The following is a 19932-nucleotide window of genomic DNA, read 5'->3' as shown; positions in this document are numbered from 1 at the left end:
AGGCTTGATTTTTGTAGAGCTGTCTAGCAGGCCTCTCAGCCATCCAAGCAAGTGACTCCTACAAAAGCAGACCTTAGCAGTTACCCTGTTTAATCTTGTGACCTTGTAAAAATAGCTGGATCAGTGAAGTATTTTAAAACAACTAGCATTTTTTTTTTTTTTTTTTTTTTTTTTTTAAGAATAGCCCAATGGTATCAGGAAATGGTCCATCTCAGGCCAGCTGAAAGGGCACATTCTAAGCAGGAGCAACTTCCTCAAGGCTACTAGAAGCTGAATACAATGTTGTTTTTACAGCCACAGTAAATGTATCTTCTAAACATAGTGTTAGCCATCACAAGGGAAATCTCCACAAGCGGCTAGGGAGATCATTCATTTCTCCACCCCCAGGAGCTCACTTGGCAGGCAGCCTTGTCTGATTGGTGAAGTCTGAGCCAGTGAGAGTGTCTGTCTCAAAGTAAGAAGAATGATGAGTGAGAGACAGACAATCATCAGGATAGCAGCACGGGTTGCGGGGTTACAGCAAGAGTCTGCAAACACTGAACCCCAGGATCCCTGGTGTGAAGGTTAATGGATGCCATCAGCTGACAGAGGGTCTTGAGATGGTGGAGTAAAATGGTCAGTGCCAGGGGAGCACAGGATGACACTGGAGTGGGCTACCAAGGTCCCAAGCGCTCAGGAAACCCTGGATTTGGGCTAGGGCCGCTTCAGCAGAGCTCCGCCTCCCTCTCAGAAGGAGGATGTGAAACCTATTCCCCTGATTTGTGCAAACCAACCCCCCTAGTTCAAAGAACAGAAACCAAACCCTCCTCTGACTGCAGCCCCTCCCTTTAGGGACCAAGCAGGCAGGATTGGAATCTAGGAAGTGCAGAGCAGAGGGCAGAGACTGTGAGGGGCAGGATCTAGAAGGAAATCTGGGCAGATCAGCCTTTGCTTCCCAGCTGTTCTGCTCTCCGAAAACACCAGAAACCCAGCACTCTGCATTCGGTCTCCTGCTGGACATCCCAGCTAAGAAGACGCCATAGACAGCTACCCCAGCGACCTTGTTCCCAGGGAAGAGGGGACATCACAGGAGGGTCACTCACTTCATCACTGGGGAGCAGGTATGTGAAGGAATCTAAGTGCAGCTTGACCAGAAATCCTCCTTACTTTATGACTTGGCAGGGGAATTCCTGGTACCAGGGCAGAGGCGCTTGTATCCGGTTTATTTCACTCAGGGATTTTTCACGGTTGGGCCCTTCTGCATCTTTTGTACCACAGAGGACCCCAACCCACCAGCGAGGCAGCAACAATCTCGTCTATCTCCTGCACATTCCTGGGCCTGTTGCTCTTCTGATGAGAGCTTCAGTGTGAAGAAGGGGGCAGGCTGTGTGAGCAGACTCTCCAGAGTCATTGCTGTAAGCTGTTTGGGGTAGGTTTTGTTCTTGGGGCTGTTGTTGTTTTCATTGTTTTGGTTTCTGTTTGAAACTGGATCCCTCTGTGTGCCTTTGGCTGGTCTAGGACATGCAAATCAGGCTGGGCTCAAACTCGGAATCTATCTACCTCTTTCTGCTAGTGCTGAGATTAAAGGTGCGCCCCACCACAACCTCCTATACTGTCACTATTTTGTATACCCCCGCGGGATAAAATGCTATAAACAGAACGCACACTGGTATTGCCTGGTGTCCAGTGAATCTGTGAGAATCCACGAGCTGGACCTGGAGCACCAGTAGAGCAGGGTTTTGAAGAGGAAGCCCCTAAGTGGTCTTTTTCTCTGGATCAGATCAACTATTTTCCCTGCACCGAGGGAACTATTTCTATGCCAGGGCAGAAACCCCTTCAATGATTACACTACAGAGGTTGGGCTTTTTCCATCCCTTCAGATTGCATGCCATGCTCAGTACTGACCGGAGGATCATGCAGGCATATACTATTTTGCTGAAAAAAAAAATCAGCATATGAATTTCTCTCTCAAACTTTCTATATAGTGGTCAGATATTACCAGGGTTTTTTTTCAGATGTCAAAATTCTTTTTCTCATTTAATGTATTTTGTTTTTGAGAACTTCATGCATGAATACTGCATCTAGCTCACTCCAGGTTTCCTCTCTCCTCACTCTATCTCTTCCCATCTCTCAATGAATGATCTATTCTTTAATTATTATCATAATATGTATATACATATGTAACTGTAAGAACTTTTACATTAAAAAACCTGTGATATTTCATACATAGAAAAACTAGGCTGGTTTTTTTTTCTTTTGTTTCTGAGTCCTTTGATGGAAGTTCAGATTAGTTACATGAAACAAGAACTATTTAGAGCCTAGCATAGGAAATCTATTCATTAATAGCCTTCATTTTATATATTTTTTGTTGGATAAAGTACAACACATTTGTTAAATTTGACCAAAGGGAGTATAATGTAATTTTTAAAATTCAGTGAACACCAACAGAGTAGACCAGACTGCACACCTGAGTGGTAAACTCTTTCCTATACCACGGTGCTATGAGTGTGCACGCATTGGGTCCTGTGTCAAATGGATTTCCTGCTGTGGGTGTCAGTCGCAAGCTGCGAAGATGCTGCTCCCAGATTCAGGATCTCCTCCACTTTGTATGCTGCATCTTCCCAGGGTCCCTAAGTGGCACCGTCTCTCACTATTGAATCGCTCAGATGAACCCTTGACGGCTTCCACGCTTTCCCCTCACTTGTGAATTTGAACTCCTCGTTCCAGCCACAGGTCAACTGGCAGTTCTCCAGATGCACCACAGTGCGCCATCTTTATCTCCACACACGAGCTCTCTTCACTCCCGCCCTTTCCATTCGCCCAGCCCGCTCCACACAGCATTCAACACCTTGCTTAGATGTTGCTTCCTTTCGAAAATCTTCCATGGCCATGGGTTCTATTCTGTGCTTCCCAGCAGTCCCACAGACACCTGGTTCAAATGGTAGCATGTGTGAGGCAGGCCAAGAGGCAAATTCTGAGCATCAGAGCCTGTGTCTGGATGTTTTGAAGTCAGGGACAGGTCATTCCTGAGAAACGGCAGCCATTTAGAAGTGAAGCTGGGGTGACAACTGCTAGGGGCTCACGAAGGTGCTTGTGTTACCCTGGTTCTGTTTTTTTTCTTTTCCCTGGTTCTGGAACACAACTTGAGACCAAGAACAGTGATGGCCTCAGCATTTTCCCCCGCCTTGGCATTGCTTTCTCTGTCTGGGATCTTTTGTAATTTCAAACAGAACTTTAAGAGCTTTTCTGTTTTGGTGAATGACGGCATACCATGTGATCCATAGCACCTTAGTGCTGCTGGTATAGATCTGAATTTGATCTTGACAAACTAAAAGTGCTTCAAAGAGGAAAATGGTCAAGGGTAAAGGAGTCTCAGTCAAGCCAAAATATACAATCAGGCTAGAAGTAAATGCAGTTGAGTCCTGAGCATTTGATTAAAAGGGGGAAAGACCCCATTTGTAATATGTGTGGTTTAAGGGACTCTGCTTTCCCCTTGGCTTGCTCTTTCTGAACGAATTCTTTGACCTTTCTGGTTCTTTCCTCCCTTAGCACCATCAACTGTTACCAGCCATGGGTCAGTCCTCCTCTTCTACACCCCCTCAGAAGGAGGGGCCTGATTTGACCTCCAGCCTCGACACAAATCTTTACAATTTCAAGATGGAAACCAAGATCCTGCCTCAGGAATTAACCACCTTGATTGGATCATACCTAAAGGATGGAAACCTGCGGGGAACAGTTTCTGCAATCAGCGATGCTCTGAGTGACATCGAGAAAGCCCCGCTGAACATTGCAGTGATGGGAGAGATTGGGGCTGGAAAATCCAGTCTCATCAATGCTCTACAGGGAGTGGGGCCTGATGAAGAGGATGTGGCTGCTTCCACTGGAGTGATATGTACCACCACGGAGAGAAAACCATACCCATACTCCAAGGCTCCCAGTGTGACACTGTGGGACCTGCCGGGCATCGGGTCCACTGCCTTCCAACCGTTACAAGATTACCTGAAGAAAATCAAGTTTGAGGAGTATGACTTCTTCATTATTGTCTCTTCTGGACGCTTTAAACACAATGACGCAGAACTAGCCAAAGCCATCGTGCAAGTGAATAGGCGTTTCTATTTTGTTCGAACCCACACAGATCATGATCTAATGGTTCAAAAACAGTGTAGTCCTCAGAGATTCAATAGAGAGAACACCTTAAAGCAGATTCGAAATTCCATCTCAAGTATACTTCAGGAAGTGACCCAGCAGGAGCCTCCAGTCTTCTTAGTCTCTAACTTTGATGTGTCTGACTTTGACTTCCCAGAGCTGGAGGCCACCCTTCTGAGGGAGCTCCCAGACCACAAACGTCACATCTTCATGCTCACTTTGTCAGTTGTTACGCAGTCTGCCATAGACCAGAAGAGGGACACACTGAAACAGGAGGCCTGGAGGGAATACGTAATGCCAAGGGCATGGGTCACCATGTCATTTAAGGGCTTGACCAAAAATGACATAGAGATGTTGGAAGAGACTTTGAACTTCTGCAGATCCTCCTTTGGCCTGGATGAGGCATCCCTGGAAAACATCGCTGAGGATTCTCACATGGCCCTGGAGGAACTCAAGGAGAACATTAAGTCTCCACATTTGTTCTCAGAAGAGCAGGGTAAATCCTTAACAGATAAACTTTTGGAGTACATTAGCCATTCTTACTTTTCAAAGACTTTGCACTTGCAAAATTTCTTCATTGACACTGTGGCAAATGATGTTAAGATTCTCCTTAGCAAAGAAGAGCTTCTCACAGGGAAGGTAAGTCCATTTCAACTCTAAATCCTCTCTATATGGGAGGCATTAGAATGACAAAACAGTGTTTTCCACAGTTGTTCCAGAAAGAACCTTTCTACTGCACTTTGCTGACATGTTTCACGGTGACTGATGATATTGTCAAGTCCATTTTCTGCACCTGTTGAGATCTGATGGTCTCTCTGGTTGAGACTGTTGCAGGATGCACTTGTAAGGTTTTCCCCTACAAATTGTCTCGTTACTGTAGTGTTTATTTGCTTTGTTTTAGACAAAATTTTCTATTAGATGGAATCCTTCTTGCCAGCTTGCTTTTGTTTCCTATGTTATGGGGACCCTATGTCCTGATGATCTGATGAAGTTTGTCATACACATTTCCCTTTAGGAATTTCAAATTTCCCTTCTTCTATCAAGCTCATTGGCCAGTTGAGTTGGTTTTTGTATAGGGTGAAAGCTAAGGGTCATGTTTTAGTCTCGCCTGATGTGGAGTTTGCCCAGTTCTGCTTGTCGAACACTGTGCCCTTTGTGCAGTATTAGTTTTGGAAGCCTCACTGAGATGTTGATTGAGTGTAGGTGCCCCCAGGTGACTGTACATGTACGGAGGCATTTCTGGGTCCTCTATTCTGGTCAGTTGGTTTTTCTATGGACCTGTTTCCTTTCCGTTGTTTTACTGTTTAGTGTGGCTCTGAAATATTCCTGCAAGCAAATATTTTGATGCCTCCTCGCCCTGTTGTTTTTGATCAATACTATTTAGGCTATTTGCAGTCTTTTGTGTTTTGTATATTTTACGATTCCACAGTCCAGTTCTATTTTAAATGACAGTGATGTTTTAGATGAGATTTAATTGGGTCTGAACATTACTTTGTAAAGTATGAACACTTTGAAACATTTAATGTTTATAAGCTATAAACATGGGACTATGAGCATCTTTTGTAGCCTTGTTTGAGATTCCTTTCATGAGTGTTTTGTGATCATTGTTCAATGCTTTCCACTCATTGATTAATTATTGAAGTTTGATTGCTCCCTTCCTATTTTTCCTATTCTTTCCTTTCTTTCCTTTCCTTTTTCTCTCCTTTTTCCCTTTTCTTCCTACCTGCTGTGTGTGTCTATCTCTGTCTACTATAAATGGACTTTCAAGGTTTTACATTTCTGACTTCTAAGTAAAATCTTACATTTTCATTTATCAGTTTAATCTTGGATCTTGATGAAGGTTTTTTTCTTGTTTCTTAGTATTGTTTTGGTTCACATACAACATAATGGGTTATATCATGGCATTTCCATACAAGTGTGCCATTATAATTCTCATTCATTCTGATATGTTCTAATTCATTCATATGTACTTACCCATTACCCTCCTGCCCTCCATCATGCCCTTGTGATTGTCTGGCTAGCTCCCTGTTTCCCCAAAGAGTCCCTTCTTTTTCTCCTTATCATATAGGCTCTAGTCCTCACCCTATGCATTTCCTCCTTTAATATTTCTTCTTCCTCTCATCTGCCCAGATTTTTTGTCATTATTTTCAATTTTTTTAAAAAAATTTCATCCAATTCAATTTCTTTAGAATCTCTATTAGAGAATTATGATCCTTTCTATGTATTACTGCCTTGTCCATTTTTAATAATTCTTGTGTTCTATGTAACAATTCTTGCTTCTCAGTGGAAATCTCTACTACTTAAATAGGATATCTGTACTAAGTAACTTCTCCAGAAAATGTGTCTTAGGAGGTTGGCTTGTTATGTGGTATTGGGTCTATTTCCAGCTGACCATCACAGTGTAGGTGCTATGTCTTCATTCTGGTGGCATTTAGTGAGTTTTGTATCAGTCCACTCTATGTCAGAATTGTGGAGAACCATTGTCTCAGCTGGTCTCACGAGACTGGGGACTCTCGTGCATTACAAGCAGCTGTGACATGAATAGTACAGTGTAAGCAATGCATCATACATGAATTTATATTCATTTCTGCAGCCACAATGACCAGGAGTTCCTAAACATTGCTTCTACTTGTCAATCAGTTGTGGGCAGAGTTCCAGCACTGGAGAGGCAGAGACAGGCAGACCCCTAGGACTCATACTACATACATGTGCACTTGCACACACGCATGCAGCTTCACACACAACATCTCAAGTTATTCACCTGAGAGTTTTGATATTTTCATCTATTACTCTGAATGATTGTAGCATCTGTAATGCTGTGTCATTGCCCCCACTTCCCTTACTGTTATTGGTGACATGGCTTCCAACAAGGTGATTGGCAGAATCACAAACAGAATTCTGTATACCTGAAGCTCCTGTGTTGAATTGTATCATATGCCAGAATATTAGAGCAGCATGAAGCCAGTCTCTCATGACTTCCTGCAATTATCTTCTGTTCCATCTGCAATTCCAAAGCCCTGCCTGTGTTTCTAACATCAAAAGAAAAGGATACAAGTGTAGATCTGCACCTTCTCCCAAAGCTCTGGTATCTTTAGGATCATAATTGATAAACGTGGATCTACACTTAATGCTATCATGAAGTCTGGTTTGTAAAATTCTAGAATTAAAGAGTTTTAATATCCTTGTAAGATTATAATAAACTAGGATTATGTGACAGAAACTGGATGTGACCTACAAAGTTCAAAATATGAAATCTGTGGCCATTTAAGGGAAACATGTGTGGCTTCCTGACAGAAACCTTTCTGAGCTTACCCTGTCTATTCTGCCTTGAGAATTGAATCTTTGTTGGGGAAGGGGTTTGATGGGAATTAAGTTCTTCAGGTCTCTTAAGTTTAAAAAAATGAGGAAACATTTTTTTTGTATCCTCTTTGATTTCTCTCTCTCTCTCTCTCTCTCTCTCTCTCTCTCTCTTTCTCTCTCTTTTGGGATTTTTTGTTTTTGGTGGTTGTTTGGCTGGTTGTTTGTTTAGAGACCAAACACTTGAAAACAGGGACACTGGGCTGGAGAGATGGCTCAGAGGTTAAGAGCATTGCCTGCTCTTCCAAAGGTCCTGAGTTCTATTCCCAGCAACCACATGATGGCTCACAACCATCTATAATGAGGTCTGGTGCCCTCTTCTGGCCTTCAGGCATACATGTAGACAGAATATTGTAAACATAATAAATAAATAAATATTTTTTAAAAAAAAAAAAGAAAACAGGGACACATAGGGAATTTGCTTACCACCGAGGCTGTCAGCAAACCCCTGTTGAAAATAAGGAATAACATAGATATCTCCTTACTAATAATTTTAAAATATATACCCATTTTAAGTTGTTAAATAAGCATATCCTTCATGTTAAGTATAGACCCATTAGTCCCTTTGTGTCTGAGACAGTTTCTTCCCCTTTTATATCATAGATATGTATGTAACTATGTATCTATATAAAATCTAAGATTCATGAATAACAAAATATATTTCTCTTTCTGAGGCTGGTTTAATGATTTAAAACAGTTATCTCCAGACACATCTGCTTTCCTACAAATGCCATAGTTTTGGTCTTCTTTATGGCTGGAACAAAGTCCATTACACCTGGGTAGTGCTGTGTCCACCCCTCTGTGGGACACATAATGAAACTTGCCCGTTTCCCACCCCATGTCCCTTCTCCCTTCATTCACACTCCTCCCAAGAGAAGTCGGGAGAGCTGTGCTAAGGGAGCAGAGGGCATGAGGCCTAAGAGCAATGCTTGTGAGCTCACAAGAGGCAGGGAGCCTTCCCAGGAGAGATGCTGCTGGAAGATTTCCTGTGCTGCTCATCTCTGCCCATAGGGGTTTGACATTGTACGGGTAGTCACTTTAAACAGAGTAAACAGAATCTGAAGATAATTGTGGATATAAACACAAGGGAAGGTAATTGCATGGAATAAGTGGACGTTGAATCAGACAGCAAGGAAAGAGGGAAGTCATGGGAGAAGAATAGCCTGAGAAAGAGGGCATTTGACATGCCGGCCAGAAATTGAGGCAGCAGCCAGGGATGGAGAAAAAGGGGTGTCTGCCTCCAAAGGGCACGGAGGATGAAGTCCTGCTTTACTGAAACAGCAAAGCCCTAGGCCCTGCTCTGCTGCACTCATAATTGCAATGTCTCTCTTGTCTCCTCTCTTCAGCATCTTCTGGAAACAGCTGCATGCAAGTCTTCCAGACCCTCTCCTTCAACCGCTCAGCTTCTGGCATCCAGCTTTGAAAATTTTTTTAAGAACTTCAAGAAGGAAAGTAAAATCCTCTCTGAGGAAACTATCACCTTGATTGAATCCCACCTGGAGAATAAGAACCTCCCGGGAGCGGTTTCTGCAATCAGCGATGCTCTGAGAAACATCGACAAAGCCCCACTGAACATTGCAGTGACGGGAGAAACAGGGGCGGGCAAATCCAGCTTTATCAATGCCCTGAGGGGAGTGTGGGATGAAGAAGAAGGCGCAGCTGCCACTGGGGTGGTAGAGACAACCATGGAGAGAACTCCATACCCACACCCAAAGCTTCCCATGGTGACAATATGGGACCTGCCTGGGATTGGATCCACATCGTTCCCTCCCCAAAACTACCTAACAGAAATGAAGTTTGCTGAGTATGACTTCTTCATTATCATCTCGGCTACTCGCTTCAAAGACACTGATGCACATTTGGCCAAAGCCATTGCCAAGATGAATACAAAGTTCTACTTTGTCCGAACCAAGATAGATCAGGATATAAGTAATGAACAAAAGAGTAAACCTAAGACTTTCAACAGAGACGGCGTCTTAAAGAAAATCAGAGGTGACTGTTCAAGGCATCTCCAGGAGACTCTCTCCAGTGAGTACCCAGTTTTCTTGGTCTCTAACTTTGATGTGTCCGACTTTGACTTCCCAGAGCTGGAGACCACCCTACTGAGTGAGCTCCCAGCCCACAAGCGCCACGTCTTCATGCTGTCCTTGCACAGTGTTACTGAGACTGCCATTGACCGGAAGAGGGATTTCTTGAAACAGAAGATCTGGCTAGAGGCCTTGAAGGCTGGAGCTTGGGCCACCATTCCATTTGGGGGCTTGGTCCTAGATAAGATTCAGAAGGTAGAGGAGACCTTGGACCTCTACAGGTCCTACTTTGGGCTGGATGACACCTCGCTGGAAAATATTGCCAAGGATTTTAACGTGTCTGTCAATGAGATCAAAGCACACCTTAAGTCTCTCCGTTTGCTAACAAGGACCAACGACATGTCCTTAGAAGAAAAACTATGGAAATACATTGAATATATTTCCTCTGTTACAGGGGGACCACTTGCCACAGGCCTTTACTTTAGAAAGACTTTCTATTTGAAAAATCTCTTCATTGATACCGTGGCAAGTGATGCCAAGACTCTTCTCAATAAGGAGTTTTTATCAGAGAAGCTGACTGACCTCCCAGAATACTGGGAAGCAGCGATGAAGCTATGAGGCACTTACCTTCGGGCTGGCTTTGGTCACTGACTTATGAGCTACTTTGAAGCAGCAAACGTTTTCTATGAAAGACCAGAGGATTCACCTCTTTCAGAGTCTGTGGCAGCTGAAGAAGAGTCATCAACAACGTAAACACACATGGGAAAAGCTGTCTCCCACTACAATACCATGATGAGAACACACGGGTGTATACAAGTGGCTTGTAATATCCTTCTGAAATTAAACTTGGATGTTTTGTCTCATGGAGATTCCCCAGGCATCGCGACATGAATATCTTTTGGGGTTATGAAGGACAGGGTATATACAAGTAACTTGTAATATCCTTGTGGAATTAACCTTGGATATTTTGTCTCACGGAGATTTCCCAAACATTGCCAAACTCTCCTAAGATGAAGACACTGTTTCCTGCATTGATGATTTTTTTTTTTTATGAAGTTCAAGGAGCTGGTTCCCAGTGTACATCTCCACATGAAGTGGTATCTCTTGGACACAAGAACTACATGGTAGATGATCTTTGGGACTATCGTCCATGCTCCTCCAGGAGGAGCTGAAACACACAGATTGGTGGACATATCTGCAGGTTCTTTTGGTCCTTGGAAACAAGGAAATTATATTCCATATCTTTTATCAGTCAACCTGTGTGAGTTCAGAATTCAGGTTGTAGGCAAAGTAAACACTAATTAAATTGTCTCTCCTTGGGGGGCTAAGGTCACTCCAAGACATTACTGCTTTAATGTCTAGGAGACTTTGTTGGTGTTTAGCCTCACTTGAGACTGGTTAGCATGTGGAGTTATTGCCAGTTTCTTCATCTACAGCATCCTTTGAGACCCAGTGTCTCTTTTGGGCATCTAACATCACCCTTTGTTAAAATCCCAGTGTTGCTTTCTGTATGTAGACCTGTCCTTCTAGAAGGAAGGTAAGGAGTCATGCATGGGATGCAATGTGCAGAAAACCAACACACACATTTTAGCTCTGCATTGGGCCTCTTCAGAGAAAAGGAAGCAATATATCATATCCATATCTTCTTATACCAATCACTGGATCTATATAGTATTAGAGTTAATTCCTTTCATGCCACAGTGCCCTAAACACCTGACAGAAACTGCTGAAGAGAAGAAAGGTTTCATCTGGCAACAGTTTCAGAGAATTACCCTCTGTCATAACAGAAGGGGCGTGGGGAGGAAAACAGTGTAAGAGAAGACGGTGAACATGGTGGCAGAGAGCTAGGAGACAACAAGGGGCAGGAATATCAAAGTACTGGCTTTTGTGACCTGCTTCCACCACCTAGGCCCTCCCTCCTAAAGGCTCAACAACATCCAAAAAAATAATGCCATGCTGGGGACCGGGTGATTAATACCAGGGTCTGTGGTGGTCTTCAAACCAGAGCACTATCATATCCCCAACTTACCACGTCTCTCTCCTCAACTTCCTCTCCTCCTTTCTCTCCTTTCCCTCTTCCTCCTCTTGTTCTTCTTCCTTCTCTTCCTCTTTCCCTCCTCTCCCCCTTCCTTCTTTTCTTCTTCTCCCTGATTCTCTCTTTGCTTCTCTCCCTGCCTCTGTCTCTCATTGGCTCACTCAGCTGTAAGACTTGCCAAGTACAGGACTACAGGGCAGCCTTGCAGCCCAGAAATCTTTGGAAGAGTTGATATTACAGCTTCTGGCCAAACAGCAAGAATTCTTTCCTCTTCTTTCCAGAGGGTGTCAAGGTTTGTTTTGTTTTTGCTTATCTCTAAGGTCTTCGGTTGGTCAGGCGGGGCATTTGCAGTAGAGTCATCTGAAGTATTCAAAGTATTCGAAGCCTCCTGCTTAAAATTTAATCTCATCTTAAACTTACTTTCACACTAACATCTACAGTGGTGCTTGGTAATTACTTGGGCACTCTCTTAGATCGGGTCTTTGTTGCTGTGAAGAGACAGCATGACCACAGCAACTCCCATAAAGGAAAACATTTAATTGGGTGGCTTACAGAGGTTCAGTCCATTATCATCATAGTGGGACATGAAGCAGGCAGGCAGACAGGGTGCTGGAGAAGGAGCTGAGAGTTCTGCATCTTGATCAGCCTACAGCAGAATGAGTCTGTGTCCCACACCAGGTGTAACTTGAGAATAGGAAACCTCAAAGCTGGCTCCCCACAGTGACACATTTCCTCTAACAAGGCCACCCTCCTAATAGTGCCACTTCCTGTGGGAGGCCATTTTCTTTCAAACCACCACAGGTACCATCACATCGACAAGATGCTATGTCAAGTTAATTTCCTCAAACCCCACAATTACCCTAACCCACTCTATACCAGCAGACACATATAGTTACATGGTCATAGTTACAATCGTACTCCTTTGTGAGATGCAGTGTGACAACTTTACTCAAATAAACAATGCAGCCGGGCGGTGGTGGCGCACGCCTTTAATCCCAGCACTCGGGAGGCAGAGGCAGGAGGATCTCTGTGAGTTCGAGACCAGCCTGGTCTACAGAGCTAGTTCCAGGACAGGCTCCAAAGCCACAGAGAAACCCTGTCTCGAAAAACCAAAAAAAAATAAAAATAAAAAAAAAAATAAACAATGCATAATCATCCAATCTTGAGAGATGGCTCCGCAGTTAAGAGCACTAACTGCTCTTCCAGAGGATCTAGATTCAATTCCCAGCATCCACATGATAATTCATGACTGTCTGTAACTCCAGCTCCAAGGAATCAGGCCCCCTCACCCAGACGCGCATGCAGGCAAAACACCAATGCACATCAAATAAAAACAAACAAATCATGTTTTAAAAGCTGGAGTGGGCCGGGCGGTGGTGGCGCACGCCTTTAATCCCAGCACTTGGGAGGCAGAGGCAGGCGGATCTCTGTGAGTTCGAGACCAGCCTGGTCTACAAGAGCTAGTTCCAGGACAGGCTCCAAAACCACAGAGAAACCCTGTCTCAAAAAACAAACAAACAAACAAACAAACAAACAAACAAACAAAAGCTGGAGTGTCAGGCTTCCATATTCTTAGACATATTAAAATTATGGTGATTAACAGATGATACTTTCCAACATTAAGGATTACGTGTGTACAGTAGATGCCGACCAGTTCAAGGTATGTTTACCACTTTGTTGTCATTGCCCCGGATCTGGGGCATCTGACTGTCTCTGTTCTACTGACTTGTAAAGAGCTTAATAGATTGTTTTAAACAAGAATCTCTGTGCTGCACTGCAACATGCTAGAACATGATCCTTCCCTTTAACTCCTTGGTACCTGTTATCCAAACTCTCTCTGCCCCTCTACCCAACTTTCCAGCTTCTAGGAATCACTGTTCTACACTCAGATCAACCATTAGTGTCCCACTGCAGGTGAGCAGAATTAGTAAGTAACTTCTCTCTCTGCCTCATTGTCCTTTGAGACCCCAGCTGCTGAGCTGTCTGCTCCTGAGGCCACTTACCTGCCCCTGTGTCATGTAGAATACCCAGGCCCAGTCTCACGGGCCTTTAGTCTATTTCTGTGCTTTCAGCAGTAATAGTCACGGGGAAAAGCCATTATAGTGTATGTAGCAGGGGATGCTGTCAGCAGAGATGTCTGTCTGAGGATGGAAGCTTTCTGTCCTATATGTGGGAAATATTTCAATACATCACAGATTTGTGTGTGATGGTTTATATTGATTTTCCACTTGACAGGACCTAGAGTCACCTTGGAGCCAAATCTCTGGGAATGTCTTTAAGGGATTATCTCAATTAAACTTAACTAATTGGTTAACTAATTAACTTGATTAACTAATTACCTCGATTAGCTAATCAAGATGGGAAGACCCACCTTAAATGTGGGCAGCGCCATTCCCTAGGCTGGAGCCCTGAACTGCATTAAATGGAGAAATCCAGGTGGACACCAGCGTTCCTCTCTCTCTGCTCCCTGAGTGCGGATGTGATGTGATCAGCTGCCTTCCCATCACAGTGTACTGTAGCCTTGAACCGTGAACCAAAATAAACTCCTTCTCTCTTTAAATGTTTTTGCCAGGGTATTTTATCCCAGCATCAGAAAAAGTCACTATTACAGGTAACTGCCCAGCTGAGCAGTGGTGGCGTACACCTTCAATCCCAGCACTTGGGAGGTGGATCTCTGTGAGTTCAAGGCCAGCCTGGTCAACAGAGCGACAGAGCAAGATCTAGGATATCCAGGGCTGTTACACAAACAAGCCCTATCTTAGTTAGGGTTCTTTTGTTATGAAAAGACACCATGACCATGGCAACTCTTAAAAAGAAAACATTTCATTGTGGTGGTTCACTTAGATCTACAGAGGTTCAGTTCATGATCATCATGGCGGGGAATAGGTAGCATGCAGGCAGACTTGGTGTTAGAGAAGGAGTTTTCAGGTAACAGGAAATGATCTGAAAGTCACACTGAGGGAAGGCTGAGCAAAAGAGACCTCAAAACCCACCTCCCCAATAACACACTTCCTCCAACAAGGCTATACCTACTCCAATGAAGCCACAACTTCTAATAGTGCCACTCCCCATGAGCTTATGGGGGCAATTACTTCAAACTACCACAAACCCTGTAGCAAAAAAAAAAAAAAAACATAAAACAAACAAAAAAAACCAAAGCAAGTTACTGCCCGTTGATCATCAACTGCCCTTTGAGTTTCTACCCACTCAACCTGCGATGTTTGCAAACTTCCAGTCTGTTTATCCTATGTGTGGTAGATGTGTGTGATATGTGTGGAGTGGACGAGCATGAATCCTGCCTACAGTTTCTTGGACATCAGAATGCTGTACTCAGTGCTAAATCTTAAAACTGTACAAGGAAACCACTGATTGAACACATGAAGCAAAAAGCAATAGGAAGAAAGTCCTCACGGACATTCCAGAACCGGACAACAGAGAAATACCTGAGCTGCACACTTATCAGCTATGTGCTTTCACCTGTATGTCTACAGTGAATGCCAAGGTCTTTCTGCACATTGACCCTTATTCTACACAATAAGCAATCTTTGATATTTTCTCCATCAGTACAGCAATGTACAGAAACGAGCACGCAGAAGCCATGGGAAATCCAAGGCCTGCTCTAGCATCTGAAGATGGGCATGGGGTATATGTACCAATGCATGTGGAGTTTGGAGCTCGGGAGACTATGCCCTGGGGAGCATTGAGCTCCCTCCATTGAGTTCTGGATTCCCTGAGAGGGAAAAACTATTTTCTTTAAGGATGGGGATGGTTCCTGGTAGAAAAAAAAAAGGGCCTCACCCTCATGGGTATATGGGTAGCACAAATTGGACAAATATCACATGTACTCGCTCATACATGGTTTTTAGACATAAATCAAAGAAAACCACCCCACAAATACAATCCCAGAGAACCTAGACAACAATGAGGACCCTAAGAGAGACATACATAGTTATAATCTACATGGGTAGTAGAAAAAGACAAGATCTCCTGAGTAAATTGGAAGCATGGGGACCATGGGAGAGGGTTGAAGGAAAGGAGAGAGGAAGGGAGGAGAGCAGATAAAAATGTATAGCTCAGTAAGATCAGTAAAAAAATGCAAAAACTTCAAGAATATTAATATATTTCAGGTTTGCTCACCAGGCAGTTGATTTTTTTTGTTGATTGTTTTGAATGCTTTATCTGAATATATATTATGAAATGTCTTGAGGATTTGACTCAAACATAAACACAAAATAAAGAAAAAAAGAGGACATGAAGCTGGAAGGGAACTCAGGAAGTAGAAGTGGACCTGGGAGGAGTTAGGGAGAGAACATGCACGGATATGGTCAAAATGCATTGCATGCGTGAAATACTCAAAGATCTAATAAAAACTGTACTTTCTAAGAAATTATGGAAACAGAGTAAATGGGGGGAAAACAGAATTGCTTTGTTTTAAGAAGGACAGACAAACATGTCTGTAGCCCATTAGTCCTTTCTTTCTGACTGGAGCTGGTTCAATTGCCCTGACTCCTCATAAAGAGGGAACTTATCTTCTTAGAGATTCCCTCCAAGAAGCTCAGGCCCAGGCTTCCCTTCCGTCAGCTTGGGGCATAGCTTTGAAAGCCATGAGTGGAAGCAGTTTGGATTCAGAAACATTTATTACAGAAACCCTCACCCTGGTTTGCTGAGATGTGTGACACAGATAATTAAACTGACAGGAGGGGCTGGAGAGATGGCTCCATGGTGAAGACCACTGGCTGCTTCTCCTAAGGACCCAGGTTCGATTCCCAGCACCCACATGGTGGTCTGGCTGGGTCTTCTGTCTTTCTGCTCATTCAATTCTTGTCAAAGTCAAGGAACAAACACTGCAATTCCCTGGATGACTTCCAATTATACATAGAGTTCCAGGCTGCCAGGGAAAGAGACTGAGATTTTGACTCAAAGATCCAAGATAGACAGACAGTAACAAAGACAGACAGAGGAAAGGCAGACAGATGAAAGGGAGAAAAAAAAGGGGGGGGGAGGTGGAGCCAATGCTGGGTACCAAGGGAAGTCACAATGACAACTCTGATTCTGCCTTGGAGGTGACTGTGCCTACCCTCAGCTCCTTCCTGCTTGAGTGGGAGGAAGTCAGGAACAGAGAAACAGGACATTGCAACACAAGAGAGAGGAGATCCGGCAGTGTGATGGGCAGGATTTGTGCTCAGGGCTCCAGAGGAAGGCTCTGGCCAATGCAGGGTTGCATGAGACCCCCAGCTCCTATCCTGCCCAGCCTGTCTCCTTCCAGAGTACAGCACAGGCTCAGCTCTGCCCTCCACTCCTGCTCCTCTGTATTCAGATTTGCAGAGAGAACATCCCTTAATTACCAAACAGCAGAGGCCATAACAGAGCTGCCCTGCCCTTCTGAAGGAAGCATGGCTCCTGTGCCCTGCACCCGCTTTTCCTAGAATTCCCCAGCCCATCTCACCTCCATCTTGGGAAGACCATGAGTGTTAGTACTGCTTTGACAAGGTGAACCCAGTTCCCGGCTCCATCCAGAAGTCAACCATTCACCAAACGGTTCTGAGCTCTTAGGAAACTGAGCTCCCCCTCCTACCCCAGCTGAGCGCCCAGTTCCTCTCAGCCTCCTGCATATTGACTGGAGACCACTTCTCTTTCTGGATGAAATCATCTCTCTTGTGAAGATGGTGAAGTAGAGGAAGCAGATGAGAAGAAAGAAAGTCTGCCACGGAGCAGGCGGGGTAAGGTGTGCAGTCATCCGAGGGGCAGCTCCGGGATTAATATTGTCCTGGGAAATGGGTTCTACACAGACCCAGAAAAAGCCTGACCCGTTGACTGAACTGTGATCCTCTCTGGGCAGAATATGCAAAGCCTGAAGTTAGGCTCCGCCCCTCTGAGAAGGTTAAGGAACTGGCTGAATATGCAGTGTCCAAAAATAGGAACCAAACCAGCCCTCACTGCAGGCCTCATTCCATAAGAACTCAGGCACAAAGAACCCAGAGGAAGAAACTGCAGAACGGAAAACAGGCGCTTGTGGTGGACGGGATCTGGAAGGAAATCCAGGACGGTCAGAGATCAGAGCAATCTCAGCTCCTCCACCGCCTCGGGCTCTGGGTGTCACAGGAGGACCTCAGAACTTCAGTTCACCACTTCCTTTGCTGAGCATCCTCGGTCTGCATAAGAATTGTGTGAGGAGCGGACCCTGCCTGAGCTCAAACTACTTCCTTAGAGAGAGAAAGAAAGGGGTGACTCTTCAGGGGGAAAGCGGCATCTGGCCACAGTCACTTCAGTAGAAGGTAAGTAGAAGTTTCTGTTGTTTTCTTATCAGTTTCTGTGACAAAGAGAACTTAAAAACAAGAGTTTGTTTTTGTTTGTGGTTTATAAGGAGCTACCGTCTGTCTTAGTGAGTTTTCTATTGCTCTGATAAAACACCAACACCAAGGCAACTCGAAAAAGAAAGAGTTTGATTGGGGGCTTATATCCCCTAGAAGCCAGCAGGGAGAGCTAATTTCAGATGCTATAGACTTTTGAAACCTCAGAGCCCACTCCCAGTGACATGGCTTTCCAACAAGGCCACACCTTCTAATCCTTCTCAAACGTCCTGCCAACTATTCAAAGCCTTCCAGTTTAGGAGCCTGTGGGAGCCATTATCATCCAAACCAGCACACAGCCCAGGGTGGCACCAAGATGGGAAAGCAGGAGCATGCGACAGTTGGTCACATCACATATGTAGTTAGGAACAGAGAGAAACCAATGTTGATGCTGGTGATTCCTTCTGTCCCTGCCCTCAGAACAGGAAATGGGTCACCCACAGTCAGGGTAGCTCTTGCTACTGCCACTAAACCTCCCTAAAAATACAACCACACATACAACCAGAAGTTTGCTCTCTGCATAATGTAAAAGCCAATAAAATGACAGAAAGATTCACCATTACAACCCTGTTCGTGGGGTGACATGAAATTCAACTCCTGGCACCAGGACAGGAGAGCTGGAGGTCTGGTTTATTCCACTCAGGAGTTCACAACAGGGCCCCTCTGATGCTCTTCTTGTTAAAGATTTATGTAGTCATTTTATGTGTATGAGTGCTTTGCCTGCATGTATATATGTGCGCCACATGCAAGCCTTGTGCCCACAGAGGGAATGGGAATCAAAGTAGGCTGTGAGGTGCCATGTGGGTGCTGGGAATTGAACCTGGTGCTGGGCAAGAGCAACCAATGCCCTCAGGCTCTCTGCCTGCTCTCCACCTTGTGGTGGTCTCTGTGCCAACTAGCGCACTCTGTTTCCTGTTTATACTCATCTAACACAGCAGTGAGGAGGTAAATATCCCTTCTATCTGGCTACGCTCACTTCCTGGGTCTCATGTAGTGTTATTTCATTTGTATTTTAATAAATAAAGCTTGCCTGAAGATTAGAGAGTAAAACAGCCCCACTGGTCAGCCTTACAGACTAGTAGTGGTAACATACACCTTTAATCCCAGTAGCCACACAAGTTGCTGGGTGGTACATGCCTTTAATCCCAATGGTGCACACCTTTAATGCCAGCCTGAGTGTAATATAAAATGGGAGGAGACAGCTGACAGACACAGTCTCATTCTGAGATTTCTGGAGGCAGGATCGCCATTTCAGACCGAGGTTGAGGTAAGAGCCAGTGGCTGGCTGTTTTGTTTTTTAGATCTTCAGGTTGAACCCCAATATCTGTCCCTGAGTTTTTTAAATTGTACTTCAGGCTAAAGTTTGGGGGACAGAGTAGAATGTGCTCCACAGATCTAAGGGTATCTCTACTGTAACCTCATTTTCCTTAGAGGGTTAAAACCCACTGTTAGAACTCCCACAGACAATGCCTCTGTAGTGACATTTCACTTGTATTTTAATAAATAAAACTTGCCTATATTCTGCCCTGCCATAGGTCAAAGCATCTTCCTTATTAACCATTGCTAATAAAATGTATTCACAGCGTACAAAGGGGAATCCCACATCATACCTTGGTTATCCTGAAAGTGTGAGAACTCTAGCCCCTCACCCACCTCTCATGGAAGAGGAGTCTCAAGCTAGGGTTGAAAGACGCGCTGTCTGTGCACCCTGCCAGTTTGACTCAGCTCAAGTATTTGATCTGCATTGAGAAGCCAGCTCCACAGCCAGGCACAGACTCGTCCCTCTGTACACTACGTGAATGCAGTGGGAACTTTCCAAATTCCCCTTTTTCCGGTTTCCCGTTTATGCCCTGTGCTCCAAGGGCATGGTAGGCCATGAGGAAGCAGATTAAGTCCATCTGGAATAAATCAACACACTGGTGTTAGCTCACTCTTCCCCCTACTGGACAAATGCGGAATAAAACCAGAAATTTGACCTGGTGGTTGTGGCACAAGCCTTGAATCCCAGCACATGGGAGGCAGAGGCAGGTGGACCTCT

The 19932-nt window shown here is 44.4% G+C and overlaps 1 protein-coding gene across 1 annotated transcript; it reads left to right on the top strand.

Annotated features, from left to right (window-relative positions):
• The first annotated feature begins 675 nt into the window (after positions 1-675).
• Positions 676-11583, top strand: LOC101989451. The gene is made up of 3 exons (XM_005350187.3): positions 676-1100; positions 3529-4764; positions 8829-11583. The coding sequence occupies exons 2-3, from the start codon at positions 3550-3552 to the stop codon at positions 10125-10127; spliced, it is 2514 nt and encodes an 837-aa protein (XP_005350244.1). The 5' UTR covers positions 676-1100; positions 3529-3549; the 3' UTR covers positions 10128-11583.
• The last annotated feature ends 8349 nt before the right edge of the window (positions 11584-19932 follow it).

The sequence above is a fragment of the Microtus ochrogaster genome, chromosome 7 (assembly GCF_000317375.1).
Source record: "Microtus ochrogaster isolate Prairie Vole_2 chromosome 7, MicOch1.0, whole genome shotgun sequence".
Lineage (NCBI taxonomy): Eukaryota > Metazoa > Chordata > Mammalia > Rodentia > Cricetidae > Microtus > Microtus ochrogaster.
Note: the sequence above shows the minus strand (reverse complement) of the source record. Positions and strands in the feature narration are given on the sequence as shown.